Source organism: Melanotaenia boesemani, chromosome 20 (assembly GCF_017639745.1).
Source record: "Melanotaenia boesemani isolate fMelBoe1 chromosome 20, fMelBoe1.pri, whole genome shotgun sequence".
In the NCBI taxonomy this organism is placed as follows: Eukaryota; Metazoa; Chordata; class Actinopteri; order Atheriniformes; family Melanotaeniidae; genus Melanotaenia; species Melanotaenia boesemani.
This window is the reverse complement of record NC_055701.1, coordinates 27,623,221-27,643,964: the sequence shown is the minus strand read 5'-3', so window position 1 is coordinate 27,643,964 and position 20,744 is coordinate 27,623,221. Positions and strand designations below refer to the sequence as shown.

Here is a 20,744-nt window from a genome sequence, read left to right as displayed (position 1 = left end):
CACTACCCACAGCTCATGACCATAGGTGAGGGTAGAAACGTAGATCGACCAGTAATTCGAGAGCTTTGCCTTTTTGGCTCCCACGACAGACCGATGCAGAGTCCGCATCACTGCAGACGCCGCACCGATCCGCCTGTCGATCTCCCGCTCCATCCTTCCCTCACTTGTGAACAAGACCCTGAGATATGTGAACTCCTCCACTTTGGGCAGGACCCTATTGCAGACCTGGAGAAGGCACTCCACCCTTTTCTGGCTGAGGACCATGGTCTCGGACTTGGAGGTACTGATTCTCATCCCAGCCGCTTCACACTCAGCTGCGAATCACTCCAGTGAGAGCTGAAGATCACGGCCCGATGAAGCCAACAGAACCACATCATCCGCAAAGAGCAGAGACCCAATCCTGAGACCACCGAACCGGATCCCCTGAACACCTTGACTGCGCCTAGAAATTCTGTCCATAAAAGTTATGAACAGAATCGGTGACAAAGGGCAGCCTTGGCGGAGTCCAACCCTCACCGGAAATGACTCCGATTTACTGCCAGCGGACCAAGCTCTGACACCGGTCGTACAGGGACAGCTTGTACAAGGGGGTCCGGCACTCCATACTCCTGGAGTACCCCCCACAGAAGTCCCCAGGGGACACGGTCGGACATCTTCTCCAAGTCCAAGTCAACAAACTCCCATGCCCCCTCCAAGACCCTGAAGAGGGTGTAGAGCTGGTCCACTGTTCCACGACCGGGACGAAAACCACACTGCTCCTCCTCAATCCAAGGTTCGACTATCCGGCAGACCCTCCTCTCCAGCACCCCTGAATAGACCTTACCAGGGAAGCTGAGAAGTGTGATCCCCCTGTAGGTGGAGCACACTCTCTGTTCCCCCTTTTTGAAGAGGGGGACCACCATCCCAGTCTGCCAGTCCAGGGGAACTGTCCCCGATGTCCACGCAATGCTGCAGAGGCGTGTCAACCAAGACAGCCCTACAGCATCCAGAGCCTTAAGGAACTCCGAGCGGACCTCATCCACCCCCCTGGCCCTGCTACTGAGGAGCTTTTTAACCACCTCAGCGACCTCAGCCCCAGGGATGGGAGAGCGAACACCAGGGTTCCCAGACTCTCATCGGAAGACGTGTTGGTGGGATTGAGAAGGTCTTCGAAGTATTCCCTCCACCGCCTCACAATGTCTCGAGTCGAGGTTCTGTCTTCTTCTACAGGTCACTGTGTGCCTGGATGGTTAAGTTTGACAGACATCAGACCAGTCCAGACCAGACCCACGTCTGAGCAGCTGAACTGTGTGTGACAGCTAAAACACAGAGTCACTCTAAATATGATACTTTAATTTAAAATAAATAATACAAGTCTCTGAATGAATCAGACCTTCAAAATAAATAATCTGCTGCCATGAGCAGCTGTTAGGAGTCTGAAGACAGGAGTGAAAAAGGAATTATCTCCTCCAGACATCATCAGGTGAAATTCCAGCAGCAGTTTGTGATCACGAACGTATCGTTTTCTATACAAACCTCCTAAATCCTCAGCCGGCTGTCGTTCAGGCTGGTTTCTGTACTTTTATACATTTTATGATAGCTCTGTGTTGGTACACAAAACACCCGATTTCCTTTCATTTGTGAGTTTTAGACAATAAAATTCTGTGTAAAAACCAGTGTTTTCATTCTGTGTCACATGACTATGCCAGCCTATCAGATGTCATGATGCCATGACTAGTTTCAGTGATCATAATGTTTTAATATTTGTTTGGAAGAAGGTATATATGTATGTGTGTGTGTGTGTGTGTGTGTGTGTGTGTGTGTGTGTGTGTGTGTGTGTGTGTGTGTGTGTTTGGTTTAATTCAGGGTCTTTAGCATCATGTTGTTTTTATATAGATAGCTTAATAATTCGGGATTTTAACAGAAAAGACATAAACTGTCAACAACTCAGGAAGAAAAGCGCATTTTTAGTGTAAATGTAATAATTGGGTCTCTTATAAACTCTCATATGTCCCATAGCGTTTGAACGCAGCACGATAACGCGGTGTGAGACAGACAGGCAGACAGACAGACAGACTGAGGATCTCAGGCAGACCCACAGAGCCGTTTTGAATCAGAGTCAGCTTTCGGGTCGGAACCGGGATGAACACGGAGGAGACCAACGTGGAGCTGAAGGAAGCTCCGGGCAAAGATGCCGAGATGAAGGACGAGAAGGATCCAGATCAGGTCGCTGTGGAAGCGGATGCTAGCGAGGCCGATGCGGCTGAGGTGGACCTGGACCAGGAGGAGCAGGAGAAGCAGCCTATGACCGGAGGAGGAGGAGGAGATGGCGCTGCGGATGCTCCGTGTACCGGCGGAGAGGAGGCCAAAAATGGCTCCGTGAAGGTGAAGATTCTGGAGGATGAGGAGGTGAAATTTACCGGGCTGAACAAGGAGGAGCTGCTGAGGGTCGCAGGGAGTCCGGGGTGAGGAGGACACACTGTACCGTGGCATAACACAGATCATCTGACACTTCATTAATGTGAAGAGCAGGTTGTTCGCTGGATAATTATGAAGACAAAAGAAAAGAGAGAAACGCTGTGATGTTAATTATTTAATGAGAGTTATATTACAGCTTTAACTGCTGATCCTTAAAATCTAGCTGTCCCATAACCTAGAACCAGATCTGTTCACACAGCGGTCACACTGTAACTCCACCAGGACAAGGTCTTCATAAAGCTGGATTTGGTTGTAAAAGCCTCCACTGACAACTCCGAGGGTCTTCCTCTGGCTAAATGGGTCTCTTATAGACTCTCATATGTCGTGAAAAGGGCTGTAGTTAAAAAGGTACTTCAGTGAAGTTTATTCATTTTCAACTGTGGCTTCTGGGGCACCAGAGGGTCAGAGGACTTTACTGATCTGACTTCATTTTTTCTGTTTGTCAGCTGGGTGAGGATCCGCTGGACGCTCCTGTTGCTGTTCTGGCTGGGCTGGCTGGGCATGCTGGTGGGGGCCGTCCTCATCGTCCTGCAGGCTCCTCGCTGCAGAGAGCTGCCTGAAACCAACTGGTGGAACAAAGGGCCCCTGTACCAGATCGGAAACATCCAGGCCTTCACCGACATGCAAAACCTGAAGGGTGAGGGCTCCGTCATCCCATCTGTCCGTCCGTCCGCCCATCCATCCATCCCTCCATCCATAAATCCGTCTGTCCATCCATCCATCCATCCATCCATCCCTCCGTCCATAAATCCGTCTGTCCATCCATCCATCCATCCATCCACCTTTCCTTCCATGTGATGTGTCTGTTTTCCCTCCATTAGGTCTAGAGGAAAAGGTAAACAGTTTGTCTCGGCTGAAGGTCAAAGGTTTGGTGATTGGACCGATTCACGTGGCTCCCCCTGATGAAGCCATGAGCCTGCGGTTCGAGGAGATTTCAAAGGAGGTCGGAAACCTGAATCAGTTTAAAGGTTTCATCCAGGCGGCTCACAGAAAAGGTGAGGAACCTGTCAGAGAGAACACACTGATGATGTTTGCAGCTACCTGCAGGTGTTTCACTTAAATTCTTTTAGCTTTAATCTGATTCTGCATCAAATTATTGATCAGTCAACAATCCAACGTTTCCACTTTATGAAGATTAGATGTGACTAAAGGTCACTTAAAAAAATGTCATACTAATGCAGCAGAGATTAAATCCAATCTGTCTCAGATCAACCAGGGAAGAAAATTTAACTTTTATTATTTATTTGACATCCAATATTAAATTTAGTTTTCCTTCTGAAGCATGTTTCAAGCAGAAACCAGTTATATCAGAACAGGGGTACTAAATTAAAGTCATGCTCCATCCTTATTATCCTGTCCCATTTATAGGTATGTTTGTGGTTTTGGATCTGACTCCAAACTACCAGGGATCATCTGGACCCTGGTTCTCCAGCAGCAGTGTGACTAACGTTGCAGAGAGACTGAAGGTAAGATCTGAAGGACTCTCATCACTAAAACTGAAACTAAACATCTTAAACTCTGAAATGGATCATGAGGCTGAGCTGCTTCTGGAAAATTTCCCTCCTCCAGATTTACCTTTAATCTTCAGAATTATCTACTTGTACTGGAATTTAGTGAAAGACTGTTCCTTTGTGGTTGCATTATATTACTATGTGCCACGCCATGGCTGCTTAGCCAGCCATAAACCATAAAAAATATGAAATTTAATGATATAACAGCTACATAAGTAATAATAATTAATCAGATGGTTTACAGTCATGGTGTTGTAAGTTGTCAGGTCCTAGATCTGAAACACTGGAAGAAAATCATCCATGCCTCCATTTGTTCTCAGTCAGCTCTGGTTTTCTGGCTGAGCGAAGGCATTGACGGCATCCAGCTGTCAGGGGTGGAGCACGTAGCCAGCGTGGTTCCGTCCCTGTGGACCGACATACGGGCCATCATCCAGAACAGGACGGACAAGTATCCCAACAACAGGTCAGAACCAAGAGACGTTCTCCACCCGAGCACAACAAATAGGGATGTTTCCTTGTAGACACTTCCTACGTCATCCCAACAGGAGGAAGTTCAAACCCACTACAGATCTGGTTAGAGTTCAGTAGTGGGATTAACTGCCTGCTTTACCATTTGGTAGAGCAAACTTTCTGTCACTTTAACAAATTTAATCAAATGTTTCTCTACCACTCAGTTTAGATACCAAGTGTAAGTGTTTGTCATCTTTATGCTGTTTATTTTGACCATTTAAAGTGAGACACTACAGGTCAAATTTATAACTGACAGGTATGTTACAATTTTAATAATCAAATCATAATGTAATAACAGCTAATAATATAATACTTGCCAATAATGTAATATTTTGGCCATTTAAAATGTGGCTGTTTATTTATATATATGTACAGATGCACTTTTGATATGTGGATGCTGGAGATGCTGCTAAAGTATCTAATCTACACTAATCTAATCTAATCTAAACTAATCTAATCTAAACTAATCTAATCTAATATAATCTAATCTAATCTAATCTAATCTAATCTAATCTAATGAAATCTAATCTAATCTGATCTAATCTAATCTAATCTAATCTAATCTAAACTAATCTAAACTAATCTAATCTAATCTAATCTAATCTAAACTAATCTAAACTAATATAATCTAATCTAATCTAAACTAATCTAATCTAATCTAAACTAATCTAATAAAATCTAATCTAATCTAATCTAATCTAATCTAATATAATCTAAACTAATCTAATCTAATCTAATCTAAACTAATCTAATCTAATCTAATCTAATCTAATCTAATATAATATAATATAATCTAAACTAATCTAATCTAAACTAATCTAATCTAATCTAATCTAATATAATCTAAACTAATCTAATCTAAACTAATCTAATCTAATCTAATCTAAACTAATCTAATCTAATCTAATCTAATCTAATCAATCTAATCTAATATAATCTAATCTAAACTAATCTAATCTAAACTAATCTAATCTAATCTAATCTAATCTAAACTAATCTAAACTAATCTAATCTAATCTAATCTAATCTAATCTAATCTAATCTAATCTAATTAATATAATCTAATATAATCTAATCTAATCTAATCTAAACTAATCTAATCTAATTAATATAATCTAATATAATCTAATCTAATCTAATCTAAACTAATCTAATCTAATCTAATCTAATCTAATTAATATAATCTAATATAATCTAATCTAATCTAAACTAATCTAATCTAATCTAATTAATCTAATCTAATATAATATAATATAATCTAAACTAATCTAATCTAATCTAAACTAATCTAATCTAATCTAATCTAAACTAATCTAATCTAATATAATATAATCTAAACTAATCTAATCTAATCTAAACTAATCTAATCTAATCTAATCTAATCTAATCAATCTAATCTAATATAATCTAATCTAAACTAATCTAATCTAAACTAATCTAATCTAATCTAATCTAATCTAATCTAAACTAATCTAAACTAATCTAATCTAATCTAAACTAATCTAATCTAATCTAATCTAATCTAATTAATATAATCTAATATAATCTAATCTAATCTAATCTAAACTAATCTAATCTAATTAATATAATCTAATATAATCTAATCTAATCTAATCTAAACTAATCTAATCTAATCTAATCTAATCTAATCTAATCTAATTAATATAATCTAATCTAATCTAATCTAATCTAATCTAATCTAAACTAATCTAATCTAATCTAATCTAATCTAATCTAATTAATCTAATCTAATATAATCTAATATAATCTAAACTAATCTAATCTAATCTAAACTAATCTAATCTAATCTAATTAATCTAATCTAATCTAATATAATCTAAATTAATCTAATCTATTCTAATGTAATTAATATAATCTAATATAATCTAATCTAAACTAATCTAATCTAATCTAATCTAATTAATCTAATCTAATATAATCTAAACTAATCTAATCTAATCTAAACTAATCTAATCTAATTAATCTAATCTAATATAATATAATCTAATCTAAACTAATCTAATCTAATCTAATCTAATCTAATCTAATCTAATCTAAACTAATCTAATCTAATCTAGTCTAATTAATATAATCTAATATAATCTAATCTAATCTAAACTAATCTAATCTAATCTAATCTAATTAATCTAATCTAATATAATCTAATATAATCTAAACTAATCTAATCTAATCTAAACTAATCTAATCCAATCTAATCTAATTAATCTAATCTAATCTAATCTAATATAATATAATATAATCTAAACTAATCTAATCTAATCTAATCTAAACTAATCTAATCTAATCTAATCTAAACTAATCTAATCTAAAATAATCTAATCTAAACTAATCTAATCTAATCTAATCTAATTAATCTAATCTAATATAATCTAATATAATCTAAACTAATCTAATCTAATCTAAACTAATCTAATCTAATCTAATTAATCTAATCTAATATAATATAATCTAATCTAAAGTAAACTAATCTAATCTAATCTAAACTAATCTAATCTAATCTAATCTAATTTAAACTAATCTAATCTAATCTAATCTAATCTAATATAATCTAATCTAAACTAATCTAATCTAATCTAAACTAATCTAATCTAATCAATCTAATCTAAAATAATCTAATCTAAACTAATCTAATCTAATCTAAACTAAACTAATCTAATCTAAACTAATCTAATCTAATCTAAACTAATCTAATCTAATCTAATCTAAACTAATCTAAACTAATCTAATCTAATCTAATCTAATTAATATAATCTAATATAATCTAAACTAATCTAATCTAATCTAAACTAATCTAATCTAATCTAATTAATATAATATAATCTAATTAATCTAATCTAATATAATCTAATATAATCTAAACTAATCTAATCTAATCTAAACTAATCTAATCTAATCTAATCTAATTAATCTAATCTAATCTAATATAATCTAATCTAATCTAAACTAATCTAATCTAATCTAAACTAATCTAATCTAATCTAATCTAAACTAATCTAATCTAATCTAATCTCATATAATATAATCTAAACTAATCTAATCTAATCTAATCAATCTAATCTAATATAATCTAATCTAAACTAATCTAATCTAAACTAATCTAATCTAATCTAAACTAATCTAATCTAATCTAATCTAAACTAATCTAAACTAATCTAATCTAATCTAAACTAATCTAATCTAATCTAATCTAATCTAATTAATATAATCTAATATAATCTAATCTAATCTAAACTAATCTAATCTAATCTAATTAATATAATCTAATATAATCTAATCTAATCTAAACTAATCTAATCTAATCTAATCTAATCTAATCTAATCTAATTAATATAATCTAATATAATCTAATCTAATCTAATCTAATCTAAACTAATCTAATCTAATCTAATTAATCTAATCTAATATAATATAATCTAATCTAAACTAAACTAATCTAATCTAATCTAATCTAATCTAATCTAAACTAATCTAATCTAATCTAATCTAATCTAATCTAATCTAATATAGTCTAATCTAAACTAATCTAATCTAATCTAAACTAATCTAATCTAATCAATCTAATCTAAACTAATCTAATCTAATCTAAACTAATCTAATCTAATCTAATCTAATCTAAACTAATCTAAACTAATCTAATCTAATCTAATTAATATAATCTAATCTAATCTAAACTAATCTAATCTAATCTAGTCTAATTAATATAATCTAATCTAAACTAATCTAATCTAATCTAATCTAATCTAATTAATCTAATCTAATATAATCTAATATAATCTAAACTAATCTAATCTAATCTAAACTAATCTATTCTAATCTAATTAATCTAATCTAATATAATATAATATAATCTAAACTAATCTAATCTAATCTAAACTAATCTAATCTAATCTAATCTAATCTAAACTAATCTAATCTAATATAATATAATCTAAACTAATCTAATCTAATCTAAACTAATCTAATCTAATCTAATCTAATCAATCTAATCTAATATAATCTAATCTAAACTAATCTAATCTAAACTAATCTAATCTAATCTAATCTAATCTAATCTAATCTAAACTAATCTAAACTAATCTAATCTAATCTAAACTAATCTAATCTAATCTAATCTAATCTAATCTAATCTAATTAATATAATCTAATCTAATCTAATCTAATCTAATCTAAACTAATCTAATCTAATTAATATAATCTAATATAATCTAATCTAATCTAATCTAAACTAATCTAATCTAATCTAATCTAATCTAATCTAATTAATATAATCTAATATAATCTAATCTAATCTAATCTAATCTAAACTAATCTAATCTAATCTAATCTAATTAATCTAATCTAATATAATCTAATATAATCTAAACTAATCTAATCTAATCTAAACTAATCTAATCTAATTAATCTAATCTAATACAATATAATATAATCTAATCTAAACTAAACTAATCTAATCTAATCTAAACTAATCTAATGTAATCTAATCTAATCTAATCTGATCTAATCTAAACTAATCTAATCTAATCTAATCTAATCTAATCTAATCTAATCTAATCTAAACTAATCTAATCTAATCTAATCTAATCTAATCTAAACTAATCTAATCTAATCTAATCTAATCTAATCTAATCTAATCTAATATAATATAATCTAATAAAATCTAATCTAATAAAATCTAATCTAAGTTACTGTAAGAAAACCAATAATGTAAATAGTTTATTTTCTGTTTTACGTTTCTAAATTAGATTTCATTGTCTATGTCATACATGGAAGTTAAGTCCCATCATAGTGGCAGTCCATTTATAGTTTCCAGTGAGAGTGAGAATCTGGAGGCAGTATTAAGCTTTAAAATGCTGAGCAGCCACATCACAGAGGACCTCTCATGTTCACTCAATAACAACATGTTGGGGAAAAAAGCATGAAGAATGTTAAGGTTCTTAAAAACGTCCCTGAAGATAAATCTTACAAAATCCAGTTGCTAAATGATACAAATCCATTAAGAAGAGACACCACACAGTTTCTGTACAGTTTTTACTCCAGAGACATGAGCATGGTGAAGATTTAAATAAAAAACTACCTCCAGTTCAACCGCATGTTTCATGTGCTACATCTTAATATGTTGTTCTTTAGGCACTATGTGCTATAGTTAATTTAGTCATTTATACTATACGTATATGTAAACACATATAAACTACTTACATTTCACAATGATTGTTCACACATATTAAGATACAGTATCTGTACGTGTATGGGTAGATAGATATGTGTATATGTGTGTATATATGTATGTCCATACATACAGACAGATATTGCCCATTTGCATATTTCCATAACCCTTCCTCCATAATGCACACTGTGTGTGCTTGTACATAGAACACCAGTTACTGTGGTAAATAGTTTTCATTCTATTGCATTTGTATTTTTATTTTGTTAATCTGCTTTTCTCTATTTTTCTGTTTTCTCATTCAGGGACGAACTAGCCGATTGAACACTTTTCAAACCAGTTCAGCACTTATGTGGTCAGACGGTATTTTGGAAAAAAAAAAAACGTGCACTTGTTGGTGCTGTAAATTTGTATGATTTTCCAAATTCCTGGTTAAAAAAAAAACTCCAAAACATCCAACTGACAAAGATATTGCTACCGAATTTACCTTACCCTAACATTTACGACTACCTGGTCAATGGACAGTCGTACTTCACAGGAGGAAAATTAAAAGCATAAAGTCAGATTAGAGGCTTATAAATATTTGTTGGCAGGATGGGAATCAGACCTTCACCTGTGGAAAGTTTTTCCTCTTCATGTCAAAGCTGAGTAGAAACCAGCAGATGCAGATAACGTTAACTCGATGTAAAAGTTACGGATGTCCCGGTGAGATATTTAGGAGTTAACGTTACAGAGAAAACATTGCTGTTTAAAGTCTGTTTGGTTTATTGAGACCACAAAGGAAAATCCATGTCCAGCTTTTCATACACACTGAAAACTGCCGTCACCATGGTGATCCAAGATGGAGGCTGGATTAGTGGAACATCCAACCAGTTTTATCACGGTCGTGTTTCCACTGGAAGGAACTGGAGAATATTTTGTTCATTTGCTGCTTCACATGAAACATGACTTGCGTATAAACTTCTTATCTGGCCGTCCTCCTGGTTACACATGAACAATGTTTCTGTGTTTCTGGTTGAATGAACCTGAAAATCTGTTCAATAATTAAACAAATGAACGAGACCATTTTTAAAAATTTATGTAATTAGTTCTCTTCTCTTTTTTGTTTGCTGTCATCTATCAAACTTTTCCAGATCATGCTTTTGCCTTCTTTTCTCAGTGCAGACAAACAGGAAGATGGACAGGACATAGGCTGGGGACAACAGGTTGTCTTTTACCTGAGGGAAGACACAATTAGCCTGAATTACATGTCCGTTAACAACAGACTAACGTGAAGTGTCTGGTCCCGGAGAGCAATAATGTTAAACCACTGCAGTTTGCTGCATTTTAGTAACAAACTGCCTCAAATTTAGTCATAAATAAATATATCAACAATTAGGGCAGCCCAGATAGGGCAGTAAACAGAGTTGGAAAGTGTACGAAACAAAATTTTTAACAAACTTGAAACCAACCAAGTGCTGCTGCACAGCTGAGAGCTCTGACAATTTCCAGCTATCTGGTTTGACGGCAGCAACACATTTACCCATCATTCTGGGTCGGAAGGCAGTCTGGAAAATACAATCCCAATCTTGGGATGTCGATTGGAACATCAAAAGGCACAACACTTTTTTTTTATGTGAAAACCTAGTTGTAGACCTGAGCCCCATAGCAGCATGCCTGCTTTGTTTATCTTTTTGCCACCCAAGAACGTCGCCGACATGCAAGTCACATGATCGTGATACGTGAGAATGGGCCATACTTTAAGGAAGGTGCTGCGATTGCGTCGTGCTTTTACATAACTGAGGCATCCATTGCTATCCCGCTGATACTCCACCTCTCAGATAAGGTTATGGTTGGCTGTAACGCAACGCAACAGTTTACAGACCATATCCGCACCCTAACCATCCGTCCTGACGATAAACTGTATATAAAAGATATACAGAGCCTCTGCAACGTTACCCATAGGTTTCTGAAGAGCTCATTAGGCAGTTCGCCGTGTTGCCATCTTGGCAGCGCCACTCATGTCATCATTCTTGGAAAATCCAAAGATGGGCAAAAAGATGGCGCTGAGAGGGGGACTGTGAAGGTGGGTGTGGATGATTGACACCCATCAAACTCTGAGCTGCCTGTAGCTAAAAGCTAACTGAGCCAGCTTGGATCTAACCTAAGCTAACCTGCTATTGAAGGTAGGCGGGCTAAAGCTAAGGCGCTCTGTTAGCCGGCTAAAAACCGCGGTTGTGCTGCACTCTCCCTTCTTGCTGCGGATATCAGATACCTGTCAATCTAAAGGACACGCCCCTAATTATGCCCAATTTCAAGATTAAATAACATCCAAATGAATGAGTTAGAAAAAATTCACCGCCCTCACAGTTGTCATGAAGGTAAACTTGACCTATTAATCCTAAAATGGATGTTTGTACCAGGCTTTAAACATGTGTATTTCTGCTGTGAAGTTGGTCTTTTTAACATGGGAGTCTATGGGGATTTGCTCTGTTTCGAAGCCCCTAGTGGATGAGGGGGGGACTGCAATTTTTTGTACTTCAGCATAGACTTCACATTTCACCGGCAAAGGTTGTCGCTACGTGCCTTTAAAGTTATTTTAAAATTCAACAAAATTTTGTTATAAAACACTATTTACAGAAATCTAACTTGATCCAATCAAGTAAATTGTCCTCTTAACCATTTGTTTAAAAAATTGACGTCTTAATATTTTTTCCAAAGGAAAACAAAATGCAACAAAACATTTTTTCTTAATGCAAACTTAGAGTCACCCGAACCATTTTAAGGGAAGTTTGATAATGAATTCCCCTCTGTTTCCCTCTACAATTCCCCAAAATAGTGTCTTTGAACCAAAATGGCCAACTTCCTGTTGATTTAGAAGAAAACCATGTTTCGTCAACCTTCGGGAGCAGCCCGCTGTTGCTTGTTGGTGACTGCTGAGCAGCTGACACATCATCCATCTTCACACCATCTGTTTTCAGTTGAAAACAGTATAAAACAGGACAGTTTTCAGTCTTCGTCCTGGAGGCTAATCTGGTAAATGTGGTTTTTCAGAGTCCTGATGGGTGTCACAGACAGCTCCTCAGCTGAAAATGTGTCCGACCTCCTCTCCTCAACTGGAGTCGACCTGCTCATCTCCAGGGTCCTCTCTTCTGGTGACGCTGACGCCGCTGAGCGTGCTCAGACAATCCAGCGCTTGTTTTCTTCCCACAGCCAGTTCAGGCTGGCCTGGAGTCTGGGTGGGCGGAACGAGGGTCACATGGCCTCGCTGGTGAGCCAGGCTCTGGTAAAATTGCACCAGCTGCTACTGATGACGCTACCTGGGACCCCCATCTTCAGTTATGGAGATGAGATTGGCCTTATGGACGAGGTGAGACGTGTTCCCCAGCAGGTGGAACCAGACAGTGTTTGAGCTGCAGCAACATGAACAGCTCACGATCTGACGATGATTTGACCTAAAACTGTTTGTGTTGTTGACGCTTTTTCATCTCTGTTAAAGGCCACCAAGTTTCCCAAGATGCTTTGGAACTCTGATGAGGAGATGAATGGGACTCTACAGGTAGGCATCATCATCACCATCATCTTCATCAATATAACAGCAACACAAAGCATGTTCAAAGCTTGAACGTATCATAAATGTGTCAAGATTGTGTTAGATGTTTCTCAGATGAAAACCACAAAGTATTACTTCAGCTGAATTAAAGTAAATAAAATGAGTTAATTGGAAATGGTGATTGTTTCCTCACAATGCTGTTCACTACTATTAACAAAGTAATTAGTTGTTTAAAACTTTTACTTTTATTTTTACTTCGGGAGCTTAGTAATAGTTGAAATTACCCAGTGCTTTTTAAAAGTACTTTTTATTGTTTTTATTTGGTTGATCTGTTGATTGGCCAGTGTTAAGTCTTGCAGAGGCAGTGAAAGAAGAAAACATCTTATAGAAGAACCCAGTGTTTTATTTTACATTGGACTAAAATTTGTCAGTGTGGTTTGAGAAGGGCAGAATTTAGCCTGATTCTCATACAGGTACATCTAAAAAAATATTTGAATATCATGAAAAAGGTCAATATTTTAAGTCGCTCATTTCAGAAAGTGAAACCCATATATAGATTTATTACACAGAGTGAAATATTTCAAGCCTTTATTTCTTGAAATTTAGATGATTATGGCTTGCACATCATGAAATCCCCAAAATCTGTGTCTCAGAAAATTAGAGTATTACATAAGATCAATGATATTTTAAACAGAAATGTCAGGCTTCTGAAAAATATGTTCTTTCCTATGAACTCAATACTTGGTTGGGCCTCCTTTTTGAATGAATTACTGCATCAGTACAGTGTGGTGTGGAGGCAGACAGCCTGAGGCACTGCTGAGGTATACTGGAAGCCCAGGTTTCGTTGACCTTCGTTGGGACTGGTTTCTCTCTACCTTTGGCAGTGTGGGCAGGTGCCAAGTCCTGCTGGAAAATAAAGTCAGCTTCTCCATAAAGCTTTTCAGCACAAGGAAGCATGAAGCGCTATAAAATGTCCTAGTATACAGCTGCATTGACTCTGGACTTAATAAAACACAGTGGACCAACACCAGCTCCCAAATCATAACTGTCAAAACTTCACGTTGGACTTAAAGCAGCAGGATTCTACGCTTCTCACCTCTTCCTCCAGACTCTGGGACCTTGATTTCCAAATAAATGCTAAATTTACTTTCTTCTGAAAAGACGGCTGTGGACCACTGAGCAGCATTCCAGGTCTTTTCTAAGATGCTTCTGATGTCTCGGGTTCAGGGGTGGCTTGACATGAGGAATGGATCATTTGTAGAGTCTTTTTAATGGTTGTGCAGCCTACTGACCCAGGCTAAAAGACCATTTAAAGGCCCAGGAAACCTCTGCAGGTGTTTTGAGGTAATTACCCAATTAGGGTGTGATACCATAACTTTTTTAATATTAAACTTTTTTTTTTTTACAATATTCTGATTTCCCAAGACACTAAATTCATGATCTGTAAGTCAAAGTTATCACAGTTAAAAACAACACTATTTCACTCTATGTGTCATGAATCTCTGTGATCCTTAATTGGATTAAGCGGTACAGAAAATGAATGAATGAATGAATGAATCTATATAATAGATTTTTGAAATGACTGACAGAAAATATTGACCTTTTTCGTAATATTCTATTTTTTTTAGATGTACCTGTATATTTATACTCAGTAACCTGATATAGACGTGTCCCATCAAGGGGGAAAATACTTGGGAGGCACATGGCCTTCATATCTTTTTTTTTTACCCTGTCCTGTCCAGCATCCTAACATACAGAACGGTGGTCTGTGTGCCATATTTTGCTTGACAGATTTGCTCTACCAAGGGAGACATGTTATATACATGGCTGCCCTTGATATTTTAATTATTTTTATTGTAATCTTATTTTCTGTAGTCTTATATGTCAATGCCGAACCTGACAGGGAGATAGAGGAAGAGAGAGAGAGAAAAAAAAAAAAAAAAAGGGAGAAAAGGACAGGAGACATGGCCTTCATATCTCACCTCTTGACTTTGGTCTTGGCGGTCGTTATCTTAATGCAGATGCAATCTGAAGAGAGCCTGCAGGAGATGATGGAAACTGAGATAGATTGCTGATTTAATTCTTTTCTTGACCAGTCGTATCCACAACACTTTGACTTTTCCATGTTTTACAGCCTGGACTGTGAAATGACTGCATATTGGACAAATGTTCCTGGTGAGACTGGGCTGTATAGTTCGAGGGGAAATCATTTCAGACTTAAGGCCCATTTATGCTCCCTTACGTAAATAGCGACGCCCGTTTCAAACGTTGTCATATGTCGCCATCCTCATACTTCCATGTGTCTTTTGCGTCGCCATGGTTGTTAAGTCAGTTTCTCCACTAGTGGGCAGTGCTGAGATCAAAGTTCACTCTCATGAGCCGACGTCAGTTTGGCAGAGACTGGTTGGCAGACGTAATGCATCGCTATAAAGTTGTTTCCAATCACCCAACATGTCTTCTGTGTCAAGCGATGGATACCTAGCCTACTGAGAACAGGTCAAATTACGCTGGTAACCGATACAGAAGATGGACGAAACTGTCCATCCGTCTGCATAGCCGTCTTCTGAGCATAAATGGGCCTTTAAACCCCTTTCAGACTGCAGCAGGAAGTCAGTCTGATCAGGGTGTGCATGCTAAGACGGTCTACATGTAGAGAGACTGCTGGTCAGACACCAGAGACATTGTCCTCCTCTCTGTCCAGGAGGACCAGAGTTTTCTGCAGCAGTTTTAACTGATGTGGACTTTTTAATTTTAACATTGAGGTTTCTTCTATCCATTTGTAGGAAGAGCAGGCCGAGCGTCTGTCCTGTCAGGACTTTTTCCACGCTGTCAGTGAGCTACGCGGTAAAGAGCCCTCCCTACTGTATGGAGACTTCATCCTCCTCTCCAACTCCACTTCCTCCCTGGCGTACCTGCGGGTCTGGGATCAGAGCGTCCGTTACCTGGCCGCTTTCAACTGGGCAGGAGAGGAGGCCTTCCTGATGCTGAGTGGTGCAGCGGTGCCGCGGGATGCTGTGGTCGTCCTTAGCACCAACAGCACTGTCCTGCCTAAAGACAGCAGCGTGGACCTGACCAACCTGCGTCTCGGCCCGGGGGAGGCTGCTCTCATCAAGTTTTCTTCCACCGGATAGAGACCTGAATCCTGTTCATCCTCTTTATCAATATTCTAAATGTAAAAGTAGTGATGATAGTCCTACAGTTAAAGGCATATTTAGACACATAAACACATTCATTGTGAGCTTCATTCCAGAGGATTTCATTAGTAATGCTGCCAATCAAAAGAAGTACCACAAATTTACCTGAAAACAGGAAAAGTCCATTCAAATTCTGGTGTCTTAAACTGATCCTGTCATAGTCATCAGCAGAATCAGGATAAATTGTAAAACAGAACTGTTCACTGCCTGATTTGCTACAAGAAACTAATCATGTTCAATTTATGGAGAAACAGGTAGTTTACAGAAAAATTAAGTTAAATCTCCCACCTCCATTAAACCCTGCGTTAGGGATCGTGATGAACAGCTGTGGAATGATCGTTTTAGTTCCGTGTCACATCATCCTTTATGTGTAGGAGGTGAATTTAATGTAACCTGTATCTCTGCGTGCTACATCTGTTACCTTAGTGTCAAAAGTTCTGTGAAAAAAGCCAAATAAAAACAAGGGAATGACCAAATGAATGAGTGAAACATTAAATTCTATATTTTCTTTTTTATTCAGCATGAATTAAACATTGCAATGAGTTCCTGAAACCAGGCTGGACATTTGACAATGTTCCTCTCAGTGAGGGCAACTTTTTACTTGCCTCGAGACATGGAGAAGCCACAGTGCACATTTTATCTGTGCATTTACTATGTCTTTGCACAGCAACATCTTTAAAATAATTTTTTTAAGAGAGACAGATCTATGGTGTTTCACCAGATTAAAGCAGACTAGTACAGAGACATAATTGTCTGGGTTCAGGGTTCAAATTACAGAGGAGCTAAGGGGAGCTCGATTTCCCTAAAAAGCAGCTGAAAACACTACGCAAATGCAAAATTCTAAAAAAGAAAGTTCACTTTCAGGTTATTATCAATTTAATTATTCCTGAGGTTCGTAACGTTTCCTAATGTTTCCAGGATGAATTTAAAGCTGTGAAGCTGCTTCCTTCTAAACACAGAAGGAACAATATGTGATGAATATCAGCATCAGGTGAACAGACAGAAAGCAGGATTAGAATCTCACAGCTTCTAGATGGTGAGGAGAGAGAAATATTCACAATATGCACAATAACTTCCATCCATGCACCTTCAGTGCTTCATTATCCAGATTTCTGGCCTATAAATTCCCTAAACTTTCATTTTTAGCTTGACTGCACCTGCAGCCTCCGCTACCAGGAGTTAAGGGTTAACATCTCGTTCCGGGTGTAGCGTCAGGTCTGTAGATGTAACTATAAACATGTGTGGTATCCACAGAAAGTCCAGAGTCTCAGCTACCAGCTCAGCAAAACCATTTTTTATCACAAAAACACACAGTTAAGACAACAGTGATTAAAAGACCAGGTACACAAAGTCCGAAAAATATGTAAACACAAATGATGTTTCCCCATGAACACGAACAAACGACTCCTCTACTGAAAGCTCACATCTCACAGATTCCACAGCTGGAAGTTTCATCTTAATATGACCAAGATTCACCGAACCAGAGACAGAAGAAGACCCGATTTATGCTGCACGTTTGTAAAAACATTCATAAAATGTCTTACCTTTGCTGTCTTGCATAAATTAAAACCACATTTATTAAAAAAATAATAATAATAAATTAAACGTTTCTCATTGTATTTTGGGAGCAGTTTCCCGTCCAAAAATCACGATCTTCTGCCATCTGCATGGGTTTAGACAAAGAGAAACGTCGGTTCTTCTTCTTCTTTCTTAAGTTCCAGACAGAAAACGTCTCTTCATTTTAATAAACCCGCTCTCTCCTGAATACATCAGACGTACTGCTGCAGCAGGGAAGAGAGACATGGACGCCATGTTTCTGTCATCAAAGCCAGCAGCCAGAAAAAAAACCAAAAAAACAAAACAAAACAAAACAAACAAACAAAAAAAAAAAAAGCGTTAAACGCTCGTTAACGTGCCCAGCACTAGTGTTTATTAATTTGTTATATGGAATTTTTACCACCGGCGCAGGTGATTTGTTCTGTTCATTTCAGCACCATGGACAGCAGCACTGTTTGTTTGTTGTGTGTTGTGTCATATAAACACAGACTCTGCTATCAACAGCATACAGTAGTGCATACATTAACATCTCGCATAGACATGAGAAGTTAAAGCAGCAAAAGAGGTAGTCTCTGTTTATATGACACAGCATATACTGTATGCTATCAGCAGCATACAGTAGTGGCAGTAACCCTGTTTTCGATCTTGCAGCCTCGGCATCAATGAAGTAGCATGTGGGTTGCTGTTTGTGTATGCTGCTTTTAACCAAAGGTTTTTGGCCAGAAGCTCGGTGATCCGGGAGGGGCTCAGAGTAGAGCCACTGCTCCTCCACATCAAGAGGAGCCAGATGAGGTGGCTCGGGCATCTGGTTAGGATGCCTCCTGGAAGGATCCCTGGTGAGGTGTTCCGGCACATCCCACAGGGAAGAGGCCCCGAGGAAGACCTAGGACACGCTGGACGGACTACTGTTGTAGAAAAACTACCAAGAGTCTGGAATGAGTAAAAGTATATAAGGTTTATTTACAGGAGAAGTATTGGAAAAAGGATTACTTGCAAGTAAGAGAGTGATTGTCCCAACTCGCATGAAATCGGGAGAGACTCTGATGGTCCCCAGCTGAAGGTCAAACAGCAAGATAATATGAGGAATAGAAGATTTAGTGGCGCCACTTTCTTCCAGTTTTCAGACAAAGCCCACATACCACAACAAGCTGATAATCCAAACAAACTATTGCTATCTAGCAGGTCGAAAACCAGTCTCAACTCTGCCATATCAGAGCTCTGGGAAGAAAGTGGTCAGTCTGACCTCACACACACATACACAATGAAAACTATAACTTCAGTATTCTGTAGAATGAGAACACACAATATAAAAATGTAAAAGTGAGCGGATTAACAATATTAAATTAATGAAGAAACTGAATATACATGTGATTATTATGAGTATATATGAGTGATTACCATATGCAGCTAAATTTCTTTCACAGGATCAACGTTGTTTACTTTGCTGACATTACTAAATAAACAAGTATGGGAAGATTATATAAAAGTTCTTATTGAGATTGTTCATCTACCGGCTATTAGTAAACAAAAAAGTACAAATATAATAAGCATGTTTTATGCTAGCTGCTGTTACGCTAACTGTTCATCTACATTTGAAAGAAACCATTTAAACATGAGGAGGATATCTTGCACGTGGTGCCATCTCAAGTGAGTTAATGGATTATGCATGATTAGGTAATCTAACACGAAAACAAGCATGGGGAAAAAAATAAATAAATGTGCATGTTTCATGCTAGCTGCTGTTTAACACTTGCTAACGTTTATGCACTGGCTAAACTAGCTCAAAGTAGGAACTTTTCTTGAACTAAACATAGATTTCGAAAAAAAAAAAGCTTACATTTTAAAAATATTTGGCATTTTCTTAGATGTTCTGATTAAATTTGTTCACTTAACCTGCTCACAAAAGTAAGAATCCAATAAGCATGTTTTATGCTAGCCACTGTTTAGCTAACTGTTCATGAACATTTGGAAGAAAACACTTAAGCTTAAGCTAGATTTCTTATATGTAGTGCCATTTCACGTGAGTTAATGGATCAACGTTGTTTATCATGCTGACATTACTAAATAAACAAGTACGGGAAGATTATATAGAAGTTCTTATTAAGTTTGTTCACTTAACCGCTATTAGTGAACAAAAAAGTACAAATACAATAAGCATGTTTTATGCTAGCTGCTGTTAACCCTTTGAGTCCTGAGCCTATTTTGGCCGTTTTTTAATACTTTTGATTTTGTCTCTATATACCACATAAAAAAATGTGTCACATGCCCATGCTTGGTATCTTTTTTTTCAGCACAACTTCATCTATATGAAGAGATAGTTATTATTTCACTACAACCTACTTCATCAACATATTGGACCAAAAAATCCACAAAAATCATCAAATTCGAATTGAAAAAAGTGGTATTTATTACAATAAAAACCACAAACTTGCTCACTCAACTGTTTTGGAACTTGGAAAAACTAAATATAGGTTTCTAATATGAATATCTAAATGTAAAATTGAAATAAAGTATTACTATATACAAATATTTACAAGAAAAACATGTATATTCATAGTCATTTTTAGCTGAAACTCTTCAAAACAAACACACAAACTTCAGCTGCAATTCTTCAAAAAACAAACAAACTGTAAAATAATAGTGCAGTCAACTGTTAAGTAATACTGCAAATGTAACACTGAGAGACAACTGAGATGTAATCAAACTATATACAAATATTTTACACTATATACAATGGGCTGTAGTTTTTTTTTATTTACACATGCCACTCTGCAAAGCAATTTCTATCCACAATAACACAG

General features: G+C 36.5%; 1 protein-coding gene across 1 annotated transcript; it reads left to right on the top strand.

Annotated features, from left to right (window-relative positions):
• The first annotated feature begins 2,013 nt into the window (after positions 1-2,013).
• On the top strand, positions 2,014-16,862 carry LOC121630833 (4F2 cell-surface antigen heavy chain-like). Its single transcript, XM_041971339.1, has 8 exons — positions 2,014-2,444; positions 2,904-3,094; positions 3,279-3,452; positions 3,826-3,923; positions 4,289-4,431; positions 12,694-13,009; positions 13,139-13,198; positions 15,976-16,862. The coding sequence occupies exons 1-8, from the start codon at positions 2,122-2,124 to the stop codon at positions 16,321-16,323; spliced, it is 1,653 nt and encodes a 550-aa protein (XP_041827273.1). The 5' UTR covers positions 2,014-2,121; the 3' UTR covers positions 16,324-16,862.
• The last annotated feature ends 3,882 nt before the right edge of the window (positions 16,863-20,744 follow it).